Source organism: Nilaparvata lugens, chromosome 11, assembly GCF_014356525.2.
Source record: "Nilaparvata lugens isolate BPH chromosome 11, ASM1435652v1, whole genome shotgun sequence".
Lineage (NCBI taxonomy): Eukaryota > Metazoa > Arthropoda > Insecta > Hemiptera > Delphacidae > Nilaparvata > Nilaparvata lugens.
In genome coordinates this window covers 27,272,429-27,287,992 of record NC_052514.1, presented here as the reverse complement: position 1 = coordinate 27,287,992, position 15,564 = coordinate 27,272,429, and the positions used below count along the sequence as shown (strand labels likewise).

At 33.4% G+C, this 15,564-nt stretch overlaps 1 protein-coding gene across 1 annotated transcript in view; it reads left to right on the top strand.

The window, feature by feature from the left end:
• Positions 1-15,564, top strand: part of LOC111063969 (extensin) — a 39,312-nt gene continuing 23,748 nt past the window's right edge. Inside the window, exons 1-2 of the mRNA XM_039438036.1 lie at positions 1-234; positions 10,477-10,525. Of these exons, the coding sequence (XP_039293970.1) occupies positions 10,511-10,525 (15 nt within the window). The 5' untranslated portion in view covers positions 1-234; positions 10,477-10,510. The remainder of the gene's footprint in view (positions 235-10,476; positions 10,526-15,564) is intronic.

The window sequence follows — 15,564 nt, the reverse complement described above, 5'->3', positions numbered from 1 at the left end:
GAGAGGGACAGAGACATTGTGTGTGAGTGTGTGAGAGAGAGGATGAGTACGAGTGAGTGAGAGTGAGGCTGAACAATGAGACGGAGAGACATCTTTAGCAGCAGGAGACGCAGAAGAAGGCGAAAAGAAGAAGGCGCCTCCAACTCATCTATGACTTTAGTGGTGGTTTGGTCCAGTCCAGTTTGTTTTGACTCGCTCTCTGGGCCGCACATTAGCTCCTCAACTTCGACTGAGGTAAGTCACCACATTTTCCGCAGCACGCTTTTCTCATAACATAACTTGAATAACTACTCACAAGCTCCACAAAATTCAGTCACCATAGTTTGTTAGTTTGTTTACGTTATTTACTACTACTACCAAACTTTGTTCTTAAATTATTTCAAAATATTCTATTTTTTCAAAGAAGAATTATCGTGTTATTAATTGGTTTGCCGGTAGTTGATAGGTTCTACTGCTAGGCCTACATCAATATACATAGAAATACATTTTCTGATTGATTTTTAACAATGTACTGAACTTTACCATGTAATAATCGTACACGCCTATGCTTTCTATATGACAATTCTTGTTCTGTAATATTTGTTCTCCATGAGAAATGGATTACAGTAGTTTAAAACTACTTTACTTAGAATATGCAAATCGATCTCCATTATCTGATCAATTTTACAATTCTAATGATTCTGATTGGTAGATAAAAATTTATGTTTTTTTTTAATTTTCTTCACGAAAGAATTTCTTTTATTAGGTTATCGGTGTAGGTACGTTTCAAGATTCATGTCTTGAGAACTAATTTAGTTTATATACTATTACTCAATAGAATAATTATTAATACAATATTATCAATGTTATAAATTGTCAACTATTTCAATCCATGGGAGGAATTTAACCTTTGAATATCTTAATTCAATTTTTTCTTCACAAAACTTGGAATCTTTTTTATTCGAGAGAGAATTCTTATAACTGGCTTGCGAGTAAACGCATGGTTCCTGACCAGAGTACTTGAAAATAGAGTTTCTGAATACAGAAATGTTTTTACGCTTGAATGATTTTTTCACACTTTTTTCTTCAAAAGAGAAAATTTACAATGAACTAGTCGGTATCTATATGGTTTCCCGTAGTACCAGTAACTTATATGACTCCATCTCTGCATGAACATCAAGTTTTCCATGAAATGTTCTAAATACTTAAATTATTCTCCTCTTTTCTTCAAGAGACATATTTCAATTGGAATTAATGTCTCCTCAACGGTACAGTCCATGTAAATTTAATTATCATGAATTATTGCAAACAATGTTTAATTTTTTAATGATTCGACAAGTTTTCGTTATTAAAAAAATGAATTTTGATCTCACAAATTTCAAGCAAAGTTGTGGAAAACTGTGGATTCGATCTTCACAGAATGAGCGTCCTGTTTATAACACACCAACACCTCTTGTGTTGAGCGGGTTGATAGTCCAGCCCCTACTCTCCTAATACTGCAGTTGCGGTTGTACGGTACATAACAAGCCTACTACTTCTCTTTGCAAGACTTACTAGAACATTTCTTAGACCAAAGAAATACGCTTTTATAGGAGTTCATTAATCTTTCATTTTTATTTTATGAACACTTTTCACCTATAATATTTACTTCGTCTTCGAAGAATTGCATTTTTATAGGAAGGTTGTATTTTTTAAGTGAATTTTAACGAAAATTAAGTATTTTGTGAAGTTGAGTTGTTTGATTTCAAGAAAATGATTTGTTTTATTCATAAAATCCATTAGGTTGTTAATAGGATATATTGCTGCTTTCAATGTTTCAATACGGTACATATATTATTTGAAAATGATACAATTATTTACTGAATTCCGTACGCTGTACGGTGAATCACATTCAATTGGTAATAGGTTCTATGATAGATGGAAAAATGTCTTAACGAACGAAAACTGTCACTGAAGTAGCTGTGATTACATATTGATAAGTACGGGGAATAATCAAATACATTCGTAGAGAACTGAAAACAGGAAGCAAATATGGACCAACAGTAGTCAAATATTACTTTCAGTAGTTTTGTTCTCAATTTTCTTGTGACAAAATTATTGTTATACAATCTAGAATCATATTATAATGAGTTCTTCTTACAATAGAAGAATTTCTCACCAGCACTTTCTATAGTTTTGATTGCTTTTCTTTTTTCTTCACTTTTCCAAAAACATTTATTCTCTCACATTTTGAAACACGTGATGTAATGTGACAAACGTCTAAAAATCCCCGACGTGACTTAAATGGAGGTCAGGCGCATGAGCAAAAGACTATTTACTACTTCCTCTACGGAAACAATCAACAGTTCAATAGAAGTCACACAATCCAATCCGTTCACATATCAAATCAGAACACTGTCATTCGTACATCAATTTCTGAAAAAGAAATTCCCCCTTTTACAACACAGCTGCACATTGACTGACAAATAATTGATCTTAACTCATGAACTGATTAATGAAATCTTCTCACTTGATATCTTCATTATATAGATATCGGAATATGCCAACAGAAATCTAGATACTAATAATACATTTGAATTAAATATCCAATTATTATAGATAGACGTGATCTGTGAAGGTTAAACGGTTTGTTTAAGGAATTTATTTTTCTGGAAACATTCAATTCATGACTGTAAGCTAATGTTGATTGGAAAACATGGAGAGGTTGCCTACATAATGAGAAAAATGAGTAGGAGAGAAGGATAGGAGTAGATGGAAGAGGGAAAAGTGTTTGGATGAAGGGACATAGGGAATGAAAAGATGAGAAAGTGTTGGTTGAAGAGAAGTGAAAAATATAGTAAAATTATTGGGGATTCGATAACGTGGAGAGAAAAGACAGAAAGACACTCTAATGTTATAGGAAAAAGCAGGTGTAGGCCTGAACGGGGAAGAAAAAATAAATATGCTAGAGAATTGAAAAAAATAGATGAAGGAGAACAATTAAATAATAGGAAAGAGAAGGGAAACAGTAATGCTGAAGTTATTTGTGAGAGAAGTTCTTCTCGTGAAGAATTTTATGTATAATGAGCCGTAAATTGTATTGTAGTGTGCTGTGCTAAAGTCCAACACAAGAATTGATGTACCGTAATCTCTGCTTCTATATTTGCAAATTATATTATCCTCTCAGAGCTGAAAACATAGTGACGGTTCATAGATTGTATTCCATTTGCACTCACCTCAATGCAAAAATAATAATCAAAAATAATTTTTTCCATAATCTGGAAAAATACTAAAAACCGAAACAATCAGTACATTTCCTGACAATGACCGACATGACCTAGAGCAACAACCTTCGCCTTCGCTGCTAGAATTATGAAAAAATGAATACGATGTCCCAACAACTGGAACATTTCTCGGTGAGCACGAACCAAACCCAGATGGAGGGAGGCCCAGGAATGCTTCGGGTCTGCTCCATTTCATTATTTCAGCTTACAAGCCTCATTTCTGCACGTTGACGTCCACCTATCATCATCTTCTACCAGTTCCTGCAGAAACAAGAAATTGACGAAGTGAGTGCCCCAAGCTCTATCATTAGCACTAGCAGCTGCTTTTCTGCAATAATACACGTTCCGTGATGATTGACGACTCAGCTCCCGAACTCTAGTCACCTTACAGTTCCTTTTTTCTTACAATTTTCTGTTTTCTTTCCTCTTCCTCCCGAACTCTGTTCACCTCACAATTCCTTCTTTCTCACAATTTTCTGTTCCTATATCCTTCCGAATTCTTTGTTTCCCCTTTCTTACAATTTTCTGTTCCTATATCCTTCCGAATTCTTTGTTTCCCCTTTCTTACAATTTTCTGTTCCTATATCCTTCCGAATTCTTTGTTTCCCCTTTCTTACAATTTTCTTTTCCTGTTTTCATTCCTTTTCCTGTTTCCCTTCTGACTTCTATTTTCCTCTATCCTATCACTATCATATTCTGTTTTTCTTTACTATCTAGACCTACTCTATAAGACCCAGTTTAGACCTATTCTACAAAAATATTTTATACACTTTATAGGCTGTAAACTTTCTCATGTTCTTTCCTCCATTCGCTCCACGTCGTCGCTGTCTCCTTTCCCCCCCCCCTTTTCACTGCTTTTTCTTCCTATTCTTCCTTTTCCTCTACTTTTTCTCCATTCTGATTCACTCTTTCTCATTCTTCTTCTACTAGTCTCTTTCTTCCAATGTTTCTGAATTCTTCCATCCCTTCATGTCTTCCAAACTTCATAATATATTATGTTGCTCTTCAAGTTCTTATACCGTCCTTCTTCTTTTTGGTTAGTTTTCAAATCTTTTTACGTTCATTTGTTTCCTTGTAATTTATTTAATGATTTTTTTGCTCCTTCCAATCTCACCTTATTCTTCTCTTCTCATATCCTTATAAGTTTTCTTATGAATTTTCGCTTTCAAAATTCTCTTCTCTTTTTAAAAATTCTCATCTATCCCTTCTATTCTTTTCCCTCGTTCTGATTAATTTCACTCAAATCTTTTCTCTCCTATTCTTCTAATCCCATCCTTCTTACTATCACCATTTCTTCTTTCTCGTCATTTTCTTCTTCATTTAAAATTTCAATTTCAATTTTCAACATTTAGCCTATCCTTATCATACGTTATCATCTGTCTCATATTTGTTCTTCAAAATATATCATTTTCCTTCCTCCATCTATTCATCTTGTATTTTTCCACCTCTATTCCTTCCATTAATTGCTTCTTCATTATATTCCCATCTCCTATTTTCTTTTTTTTCTATCAATTTCTTTAATCTGGTGTTCGTATTTTCATGCTATCCTATTCCTTTTTCCTCTTCACATATCTCGAATTTCTCAAATTTTTCTTCCCCTATCCTATTTTCTTCTGCTCCTCTGGCCCTCTTGGTCATTCACTGCACAACATAATCTCTTTTCTATACATTTCCCTTCTCTTCATACGTTGTTTCCTTCCTATATTTCTCTATTTCACTTTTTTTCTTCTTCATCTTCCTCTGAGTCCTCCATATCCTTCTCATCTGTCCTTCTTTATTATTCCTCTCTGTCCTTCATCTTCCCATCTAGCTCCGTGCTTCGTGTATCCGCCTATTACCTGTGTTCTTCTGGCGGGGTCATTAACTCTAGACGACTGACTTGTCATATCTGAGTTGACCTTGAACTAGACTATAAATTATTTCCTGCAGTGCGTTCAGCTCTGCAACTCCTCCATTATTTTATCTTTCATCTGAAACATTTGACACCAAACTGTCATTCACATGAGATGAACTATATTTCAAGTATATAAAACAAATTCAATCGAGAAATATATACTTATGAAGAGAGGATGGTCTTGGTTGAGTACCGCATTGAAGAAAAAGTATATTGAACGGTAATCAACGTAAAAATCCAATCAATTATTGAATTATTTAAAAACAAAAACAAATCAGAAAATTGCTCTGAAACAGTTTCAAAATAATTGAGCATTGAGCAGTTAAATTTCAACCTGTTATAACAGACTACTACTTACTTTTGTTACAAGAGAACTTGTTCCTAGACTATAATACTTGTTACAATATAATTTACAAACTTACAAGAGTATTATTTTATGAGAGTATGAATGTAGTTATCGGTGCTGTAATCTCGTTCTAGGGTCTAGGTCAACATTTATTTCTCTCCATGCAAGAGTGACAGTTTCGTAGCTATAGTAGAGCAGTAATTTGCTGCTCTCGTGTTTCGGAACTGACCACGAACTAAAAGGCCTTTCCACAATTGATTATTCCTACAGGATACAGCAACTAGTGTTTCCTTCAGATTTTTCAAATATACACTCACCAGTATCGCTACTAGTATCTCTAATTTCTGCTTGAGCATCAATTTCAATTTCATTTCCCAATCTAGAATAAGTTCTGAAGAATCAGTTATCAAATTAAAAACTTCTTGATGCAATGAAAAGATTGATAATATATAATACACAATGTTGGAAAATGTCAAGGATCTCAAGCCTTGTACCTTGTAATCCAGTTGACTCCATCTTGAGAGAGATGCTTCCCTCCAGAATATTCTGCTTTAAATATGCATGGACTTGCAGGGACTTTCCTATGCAAAAGTCTCCTCAACAACAAAAGGTCATAAAGCTTCCTTGTGGAGAAAAGAGGCCGAATATGCAAAGCAAAGAGCAAGGCTCTTAGGTCTTAGGTCTTAGGTATGCGTTCGGGATTTTTAAAACCATACATGAAGTAAAGTTTAAACGTTGTTTTTTGCAACCAACACAGAATGACAATGGTATTTACAATTGAGATGCAAACTCCAGTTGTCAGTAGATTGTATTGTTAAGCAAAAGGATCAAGTTGAAATCTGGTCAGATTAAAAGTTATAAGAAAGAATTGAAAGTCAAAACTCTCAGGAATGGAACAATGAATTCAGTAATAAAGGACAAGTATAAGAATGGATTTAAATTCGGATTCATTTCCACGATTCCCACATAAACAAGGTGGACTGAAGTTACAAACTCAAAAGTATAAAGGTGCGTACAGATAGGCACCGCGAACATGAGCAATTCAATTTTAATCAGCTGATTATATCTGTATTTTTACAGAAACGGTAAGATACAGATATAAAAAGCTTGGCATCAGCTGATTAAAAGTGAATTGCTCATGTTTGCGGCGCGTAAATCTGTACGCACCTTAAGAGATTCTCAGGCTAATGAGACACTACTTGAGATATCTGGGATTGAAATACAAATACACTTTTCGAAATGTTGGGAAACCAAAAGATGTTCTTTTCTACATACTACCATAGAAGATAATATTTAGTAAATCATTTGTCTCTGATACTAATTTAGCCAAAATTGGGGCTTGATTCCTTTATGCATAAAGCCGTCATATGAAGGTAGTATTGAATTGAATTGAATTGAATAATAAAGGCAATTATTCAATTCAATTCAATACTACATATATCGTATACAGTACCTCCTTCTAGATATATTCGTAGATACTGTGACTCAGATATTTTCATTACCTCTACCTTTTATTGTGGATTCAATTGTCCGCTCAAATGGATGAGTTCTGTCTATCAGTTTTATTCAAAACAAGAAGTAAGTGAATAAAGGAAGAGCGAATTTCAGCTGATTGGAATGATTGTGAAAAACGGGACGAAGGAAGGAAATCATATCTCAAAAGGCTACAAAAAAGGCAGGAAGAAAAAATAATGAAAAATGAGAATTTCATCTCTTGACAATTAAATTGGTCTGAAATGAAGGGTGAGAAGATAGAAAGTTCTGCTGCAATAGTCATTATTGTAATTTCCTTTTCCGAATGAAAACTCCTCAAGATTTATAGAAAAAATTGAGTTTTGAACATTTTTCTAAAAATTTATCAGAATCAATTTTATAGCAGATTGATGGAATCAATCAATTCACTTCTGATCGGATTTGGCATTTCGGATACTCGTTGTAAATTTAAAGACTCGCGGTGAATAACATGAATGTTGTTGCTTCGGCTAAACTTTTAAAATTATCGCGCGGGAGCTTATTCAGAAATTATACTAATATGATTAGGCTACCCAGTAATCTTTTTAATGTGATCAATCAATGAACTGTAATTACATTGAACCTCACCACAATTACATTACCAAATTTGATATAGGACTAGGTAGCCTTATTTTTTTCTCTCTCACTCATTCTCTTTGGATTAGAAGGAAGACAGCAATTCAATTCACACTCCCTCCCTCACACTCACTCACTCTCTCTCTCTCTCTCCATTGCACACTCAATCTCCATCTTTCTCCCTCTAATGTGAGGGCTAATTGAAGTGGAGCAAATGGTATTTATGTTCATTAGAAGTAATGAAGAAAGAGAAGGAGGAAATTACAACCAGTTTAAAGTTGTAAAAAACAACAAAGAAGGAAAATTATTTGAGGAGTATGGATCAGTATTCCTTATTTATGAAGCCCAAACCTGTAACCAATAATTACTATAGCTAAATGCTATCATCTAACGATTTAATAACAGGTATTTTATTGTACCTTACCATTTTCTGCAATAATTTTTTGAGAGCTAATAAGTCACCAATCTTGGCATTGATCAACCAGATAAAGTTTTTCAGCTAGAAAAAATACTTGTTCTTATTTGATTTTATAAGTAGGCTTACTATTAAATTACTAACTTTATTGGATTCAGGGCGTCATCTACTCTCAAACTGGTATCATTGTGAACCCATGGCACCTGTGCGGCATTTGATTTTGTTCTCTGAAACAGGAAAAAGACAAATCAAAACCAATTAACTCTGATAAGAATCGAGAATGATTTATTTACACACGAAAATAACTTCTAAATTTTCTTCAGCTTTTATTAGTGAGAGATTTCATTAGTGATTAATGTGAGATGAAGTTTTGAGATTCAGTATTTTTTAAATTCTATTGATCATCATAAGTTATATAATTTGTATGGAACAGAAAATTTCATATTCTTCTGTAATATTGTTCCATCACATTATGTTGACGTGAATTTTCGTTGTTTTATTAGTACCTATTGGTGTTATTACTCCCTATCTCTCTCTTTAATCTCTCTCAATTCTCTCTCTCTCAGATTCAAATCTCTCTCAGAGGGCCGGCTGCGCCTTAACTTCGCCCTCCTAGGTTTTTAATAAAGGCAGTCAATCAATCAATCAATCAATCAATGTTGGATGTATAAGAGTCAATACATTATTCAAATCCGTTTAATAAATAATTGTAATACTAAAGAAGACTCTGTTAATATTGGTATTTCAATCATTTATCATGTTATCAATAATAATAGTATACAAGAAGACTTGAAATTAAGAGTCTTTTTAATCTTAAAATTAATAGGTTCACCAAAACTGATTCAAGTAAATGTATTACATCACTGTATTATTAGCAGTTGGGTAGTTAGTTTCTTAGCCTTAACCATGATAGCAGTTATATTATTTTCATATTCTTTCATCTTCATCAATCATCATAAATGGTATGATCAATATTTCTTCCATCTGAGCATTTATATAGATAATCTTGATTAATTTTCTAATTGGTGGGAGAGTGTTTGCAACAAGTTAATGGAAGATTATCTTGAATTATTCTTGTCACACAAGAAGTATCAAGGGTTTGTCAAATATAATAATGTTGCTCTCCAGTTTTCAGTCTTCAGAGCATTCTTTTGCTTTTCATAATTGTATGAGTCTCAATCTCTCACCATCAAATCTCCACGCCCATGTATCATACTCATAAAGCGACATCATCTTCCACAAATAGGTTTAGTATATGCTGTAAATGTATTCCGAATCATTTTATTTTTCTGTCCCCTTTTTCTCAACTAGGTACCTAATAGTTGAAAAGTGGAGTTCCTAATGCAACGCCTTCCATAAAAGTCGCAAAGACCACAGAGCACCATCAATATTGTATTCATGACTCAGTTAGAGCTCCAAATAGATGACAAAATGACAGAGATCTACAACACTGGTTTCCCTAAAACTTTACGATCAACTGAAAGTGCGAAAGATCTATCGCTTTTATGTTAACTGCTCATTGAATATTCACATCTGCTCGAGAAAAATAGAGAAAGAAAAACGGCATACAAGCATCAATTGCCGTAAGGTTACTGTGTAGTTATGAAGGCATCAGAAAGAAGGAGTGCTACCTCTAGCCATTCCATAATTCTTTGGACACTACAGAATACTGTACTTAATTTCAATAACAACTTTTTGCTGTGAATTTCAATTTCCCGGCGTGAAATTGAATCGCTGAGCCATCTTGTAATACATGACACAACATGTTTTAGACTTGGCTGAAAAAGAAGACAAGCCTACCGCAAAAAACTGGATGAATCTTTTCAAACTTGATTGATATATGGATTACAACAATGTCAAAGTATCTTGTAGACTCGTGTATTGTTCATCTTTTGTCGGTAATTCAAGTATGTTGCAGAGTTGACTTATAAAATTGATGGAGTGATATTGGACTATCAGTGATATTAGTGACCTTGTATGATACCGGTATTATATTGTCGTTGCAATGGATAGACCCAATTTATAAGGTAGCCTATTTAGTATTTTGTCACTCTGTTGTATGCGATTGTTGGATAATCTATGAAGAATTGAGTTCACTAGTATTCTCTCAGCGGTATTCGTTATTTCATTACTTTATGTCAATTTCCAGTATTTCCGAAGACTTCTGATAGACCATCCTTATAAGAAAAATTCAAACTGAAATAAATTTTAACTTGAAAATTATTTTCACGTACATTCATTTGTCAACTTGTAACTTGTTAAGACATAAATAATTGCAATTACAGTGTAGAATACTTACTGCTGAAATATCAATCTTCTCAAATTGACTTAGGAATTTTTAAAACATTTCAGACAATCAACACATTCCAAGAATCCAAAAATACTCAATCTTCGAATAACATTTTATTTATTAGGATAATGAAGGTTGTTTAGATTATAAGAGAAATATTTAGTATGAAAATAATAATGACCTTCAATTTTTTTTTCACAGACTTCAATAGAAAGTGCAGTCGAATCCAATCACAATGGCAAAATTGAGGGTAAGTTATACTTCAATAGTTTTTCAATTAACATAACCTTGAATAGAATACTTCTCGATACGATGAATTTTTCTTAAATTCTGTCTTCATTTTATTATTAACATATTGATATATTTGTTCATATTATCAGTAAGCTATCTCAGTTTTCTATTGGCAAAGTTTCATAATATCACAGGATAATAAATTGTTCAAATTCCGATAATGATCTCTGATATTGAGAGTAACGGTAGCATTCATTTTTTAGGTAATAAAAATAGATACCTAATGAGAATCAACTGTCATTTTGACATTAGAGGAGGAATTGTGAGTTTACTCACAACATTTCTATGTTTGATTCACTCTCTCTTCATTTGGACGTGCGTTTTCTACGTATTAGTAAAAATTGAGAGGAATATCGACTGCTCGAATGATCATATTATTTATTAATTATTTGGTACGAAACATTTCTGAAGTTCAAAACCACCAAATAATAAAGGAAAAGCAAGTATCATCACTCACACTAATTAGTCGCAGATAGAGCAAAACGTATATAGAAACGATATACTCGATAGATCAAGAAGTTAATGACAGGTTTGAAGTAGTATAGAAAAGCATTTGAACACTACTATTTTATCATTGACCGTACATAAAAAAGTGAGAGATGAATGGCCTCACAACGTATTTAACATCCAAAATATAAGTATATCAATCAGAAATGATCGATCCATAACGCAGTAAAAAACGTTCACTTGAAGACGCGTGGTACAATAAATTGAGAAGTGCATTACGCATTGTAGTGCACTATGATCACAATCCTCTCCGTGTTAAGAACAATCTCATGACGTGTGCACAAATAACAAATAGAATGTAACAGCATCCTCATCAAGTAGATATATACGTGCAATAAAAAAACGTTCCATCCATCCCAATCAGTGAACAGAGACGTTAATCTTATGAGATGAAGATCTCATTAGAAATATTGAGACGAATGATATTATACACAATTGTAAAAACTAGCAGCCGAATTAATGTGAAGATATAAGCAGTAATAAAACGTCTAGAAAATTTCAATCAATGACTGCAGAAGTCTATATTTTCAAGATAAAGTGCTCATCGAAGCATTTGAACCCATTAAACGAGCTTGGAGGTGTGAAAAAACTATAGCCCATTAAAGTTGTAAACGGTTTTCATTCACACTTTACGGTGACAGAAACGAAAAGTAGTAAAAACTTCAGCTCATTGTAGATGTTAAAACGATTCTAATTCACAATTAAGCTGTAAAAAAACGATGAGTTGTAAGAACTACAGCTCATTATAGATGTGAAAACGATTTTGATTCACACTTCAGGACATGACAAATGCATCACAATGTAATCCTCTGTACTCAGATCCGAGATGGACTCATTGAAAAGCACAGGTCGTTGCTACGATGCTCATAGGCTACACCTAAATATGGAATTCGCCAATTAAAATACATCCCACGTCATTCCTTCTCTGAGCCAGCTCTCCAAACCTTTTTACACGCCATCATTCTTCGGGGAAACATTCGCCATATGATATTATGATGATGTCGATGATGATGATGATGATAATGATGATGATGATCATCATGACTGTGATGAACTGCTCCATTGTGGCAACCAGTTGCAGTTTACTTAGTGCCACAAAATAATGGACGCCTTTTTTCTCACAGTCAGTGTGTAGTGGCCGGAAATGTATTTCAAATCAGTTTACAACTGCCACTTAGTTTGACACGGTTGCATTAGTTTGCAATAATCGGTCTGAAATAAGTGATAAGGTGGAAGGATGTGGAGGAGGAAGAAGATGGGATGATGATGAAGGAAAGAGGTTGCATTAGTGGGGATTAATCTCTATAAAATTGAAAAAGGTAAGAAGACGTGAAAGATGATGGTTGAAACATGGAAGATAAAGATATGTCGACTCAATACAAAATTTATTGGGTGAGATAACTGGAGCACGAACGGTGCCTCGATTTTTTGTGAACGGTGTCTGCATCGGTGGATTGATTGATTTATTTGTCACATGCTAGGTCTTGAAAAACCTATTGCATTTATACATTACAATAATTATACAATGCGAAATTATAAATAATAATAAATTAAAAATATTATCCCAAATATATACAAAAGAAGAAAAATAATAAGTAAACTCAGTTAAAGGTAATTGAAAAATATAGAACTAAGACAAAAAAGTATAACCTCATTACCAATGAAAAATTACGATATGATGAAGAAGGAAGAACATTATTGTAACTAATTGATGAAGAATAATGATAATAAAAAAAAGTGAAAGAGAGTTATAATGAAGGAAGAAACAGATGATGAAGGAGAGTACTAGAATATAGAAAGATAATTATATAAGATTGATAAGATCCCATAATCAAACTATTATTGGTATACATAATATAAATTAAAAATATAAATAAATGGAGGCTCATATGTGAAGAGTCTGCATGAGAAAGGAGAGATGGTAGCTTAGGAAATTTACAACTTTACCTGATCAAACTATTATAGAAATATCCATGAATACATTAACTTAATCAATTGTGAAAAATCAATTTCTATCTTTATTATTGGTGTTTGATTAGACGATAAATGTAATAAATTTTGTTGCTTGTAAAAAGAGGGTAGGAAGAGTTGAGATGAAGATGATGGAGAAGAGAAGCATAGAAGATTAGATGACGAAAAATGTAAAAGTTGGAGAAGACATGGTGGAGTTAAGATGGTGATGGAGTTTGGCGAAGAAAGGGGATAAAAAGGAGTGGGGTGAGGATAAGCAGGAATAGAAGAGAAGCGAGAATACCATGAGGAGGAGAATAAAATAAGATGGCGTGGAAAAGGAGATGAGTGAGGAGATAAAGTGGAGAAATAAGAGATAAGTAGTACGTATAAAGAAAAAATTGAAAAAGAGACAAGAGGAATTTATGAACAAGCGAAAGATGTCCAAATGGAAAGGCAGAGTTTGTGTTCTTGTGAGAAGAAAAAGAATGTGACGGAGAGGAAAAAGACGGAAAAAAGAGTTGACGGGGGAAGAGGTAATTTGTAAAGAAAAGGAGAGAATGAAGACAATAAGATGGTATGAAATGAAGAAGACGTGAAGATGATGTAGGGAGAAGTAAAAAAGGCAAGAAAGAAGACTGGAGGATGAAAAAGTCCAAATAGAATAGATTGTGGAGTTTGATATTTGAATGGTGATTTGTTTGAAATTGGAACATTTTTAGAGTTTGAAGTGTGATATTGAGTGTTGATAGATTTAGGGGAAGAAATGGGATAATGAGGAGAAATTAGATATGAGGAGGTAACGAAGAGAAGACGGAAAGAAGAGTAGCCGATGAAGAAGGTGAAAAAAGGAACTTGACAAAATAGGAGGGAAGAGTATTACAGTAGCACCAATATATTGCAGTAAATGGAGTTTATTGAGCTCATAAAATTAGAAGGTGTCTCAAGAGAGAAAGAGAATTTTGGAGACATGTAAGGTCATTGTTCATACGACATCACAGAATGAATTATGGATCCTCATCACATTCAGTTAATTTGGGAATTTGGCCACACTGTAATATGAATGGTGTCAAGAGTATAATGAGACACATAAGGTCATGTGATCGGACAAGATTATTACAGCCGAAATTATGATTGTCCATCAGATCAAGGTAGAAGTAAATTTTACATTATAAATCACAATTTATTATCAAATAAGGAGAGCTCGAGAAGTTTATCTTTCAGTCAAGCCGACTAGACTCGACGAAGTGCATACTTCTAAACCCTAAACTCTTGTTGAACCTATTAGGATATTTACTTATTCAACTTCTTGAATCGGAGAAAATTGCAAGATTTGATTAATTGATTGTTATGATAGTGTATAAAAACTTCATATTCTATTGATAAAATATATCCATTTGGAATTGAAGGATATTGATAGGATTGATAAATGACGATTTATAATCAACGAAGAACGACTTTCTGAACTGCTATAATCAAATACTCAGGCTCCTCATGAATTTTGATCAAAATTCCAGTTAAATAAATAACAAATAATAAACTTGTTGAATTGGAGAAAATTGCAAGATGTTATACTGATCAATGAATAAATGATATTGTATTTAAACTCCATATTTTGTTGATGAAAATAATATCTATTTGGAATTGAAGGATATTGATAGGATTGATAAATGACGATTTATAATCAACGAAGAACGAATTTCTGAACTGCTATAATCAAATTACTCAGGCTCCTCATGAATTTTGATCAAATTTCCAGTTAAATAAATAACAAATAAATAAGCTCACACCGCAACTCCGGTTAATTGCAGGGCTACATTAGCGAGAAAACAATGCGTTTCCCAGCATTCAGTGTTTTTCCTTCAAGCTCCACTACAATTATTCAGATGAAATACTTGAGTATTACAACTGTTGTACATGGATCTCAGAGTAGTTGCGAGTTGAAGTACCTAATATAAGTACCGGGTGGTCATCCCACACAAACTTGTGGGCGATACTCAAATCACAAGATTAAATCTTCATATTCCTTTTTTTGCTAGTATCCTTCCTTCCTGTCTCAAATCCTTCGTCCTTTTTTGTGTAGGCTGCTAGTACGCATGGACAGTGTTGTGTACGGTGCTTATTTTGCAATAAATTTGGCGAAGTATCTTGAGTTTTAATCCGCAAAAATACGCCCTCAAAATACTTGTAAAACCTTGTATCTCCAATTTCCCATTTTCAGCCATAAGTCTTCAATCGTTACTTACTTGAACTCTTTTTGTTCAAGTGGAACTTTTCATTGTTTATAAAAAATAAATAACAATAGCTTTTTGATGTTTAAATTCAATCAATCTTGATCAATTATCAATAACTAATTGAATTCAATCCTTTATTTTCATTGTACTTCGATTGCATCTTATCATATTGATGTGCTGTGCTCAAGCATCAACTTGGGATCCAATGAACTTGAGTTATGGATTATTCTCGTTAATAAATACTGGTCAGCACTGTGAAAATTGCATTGAAGCTTGGTATCCCCATTTATATTAAATTCTACTCTTA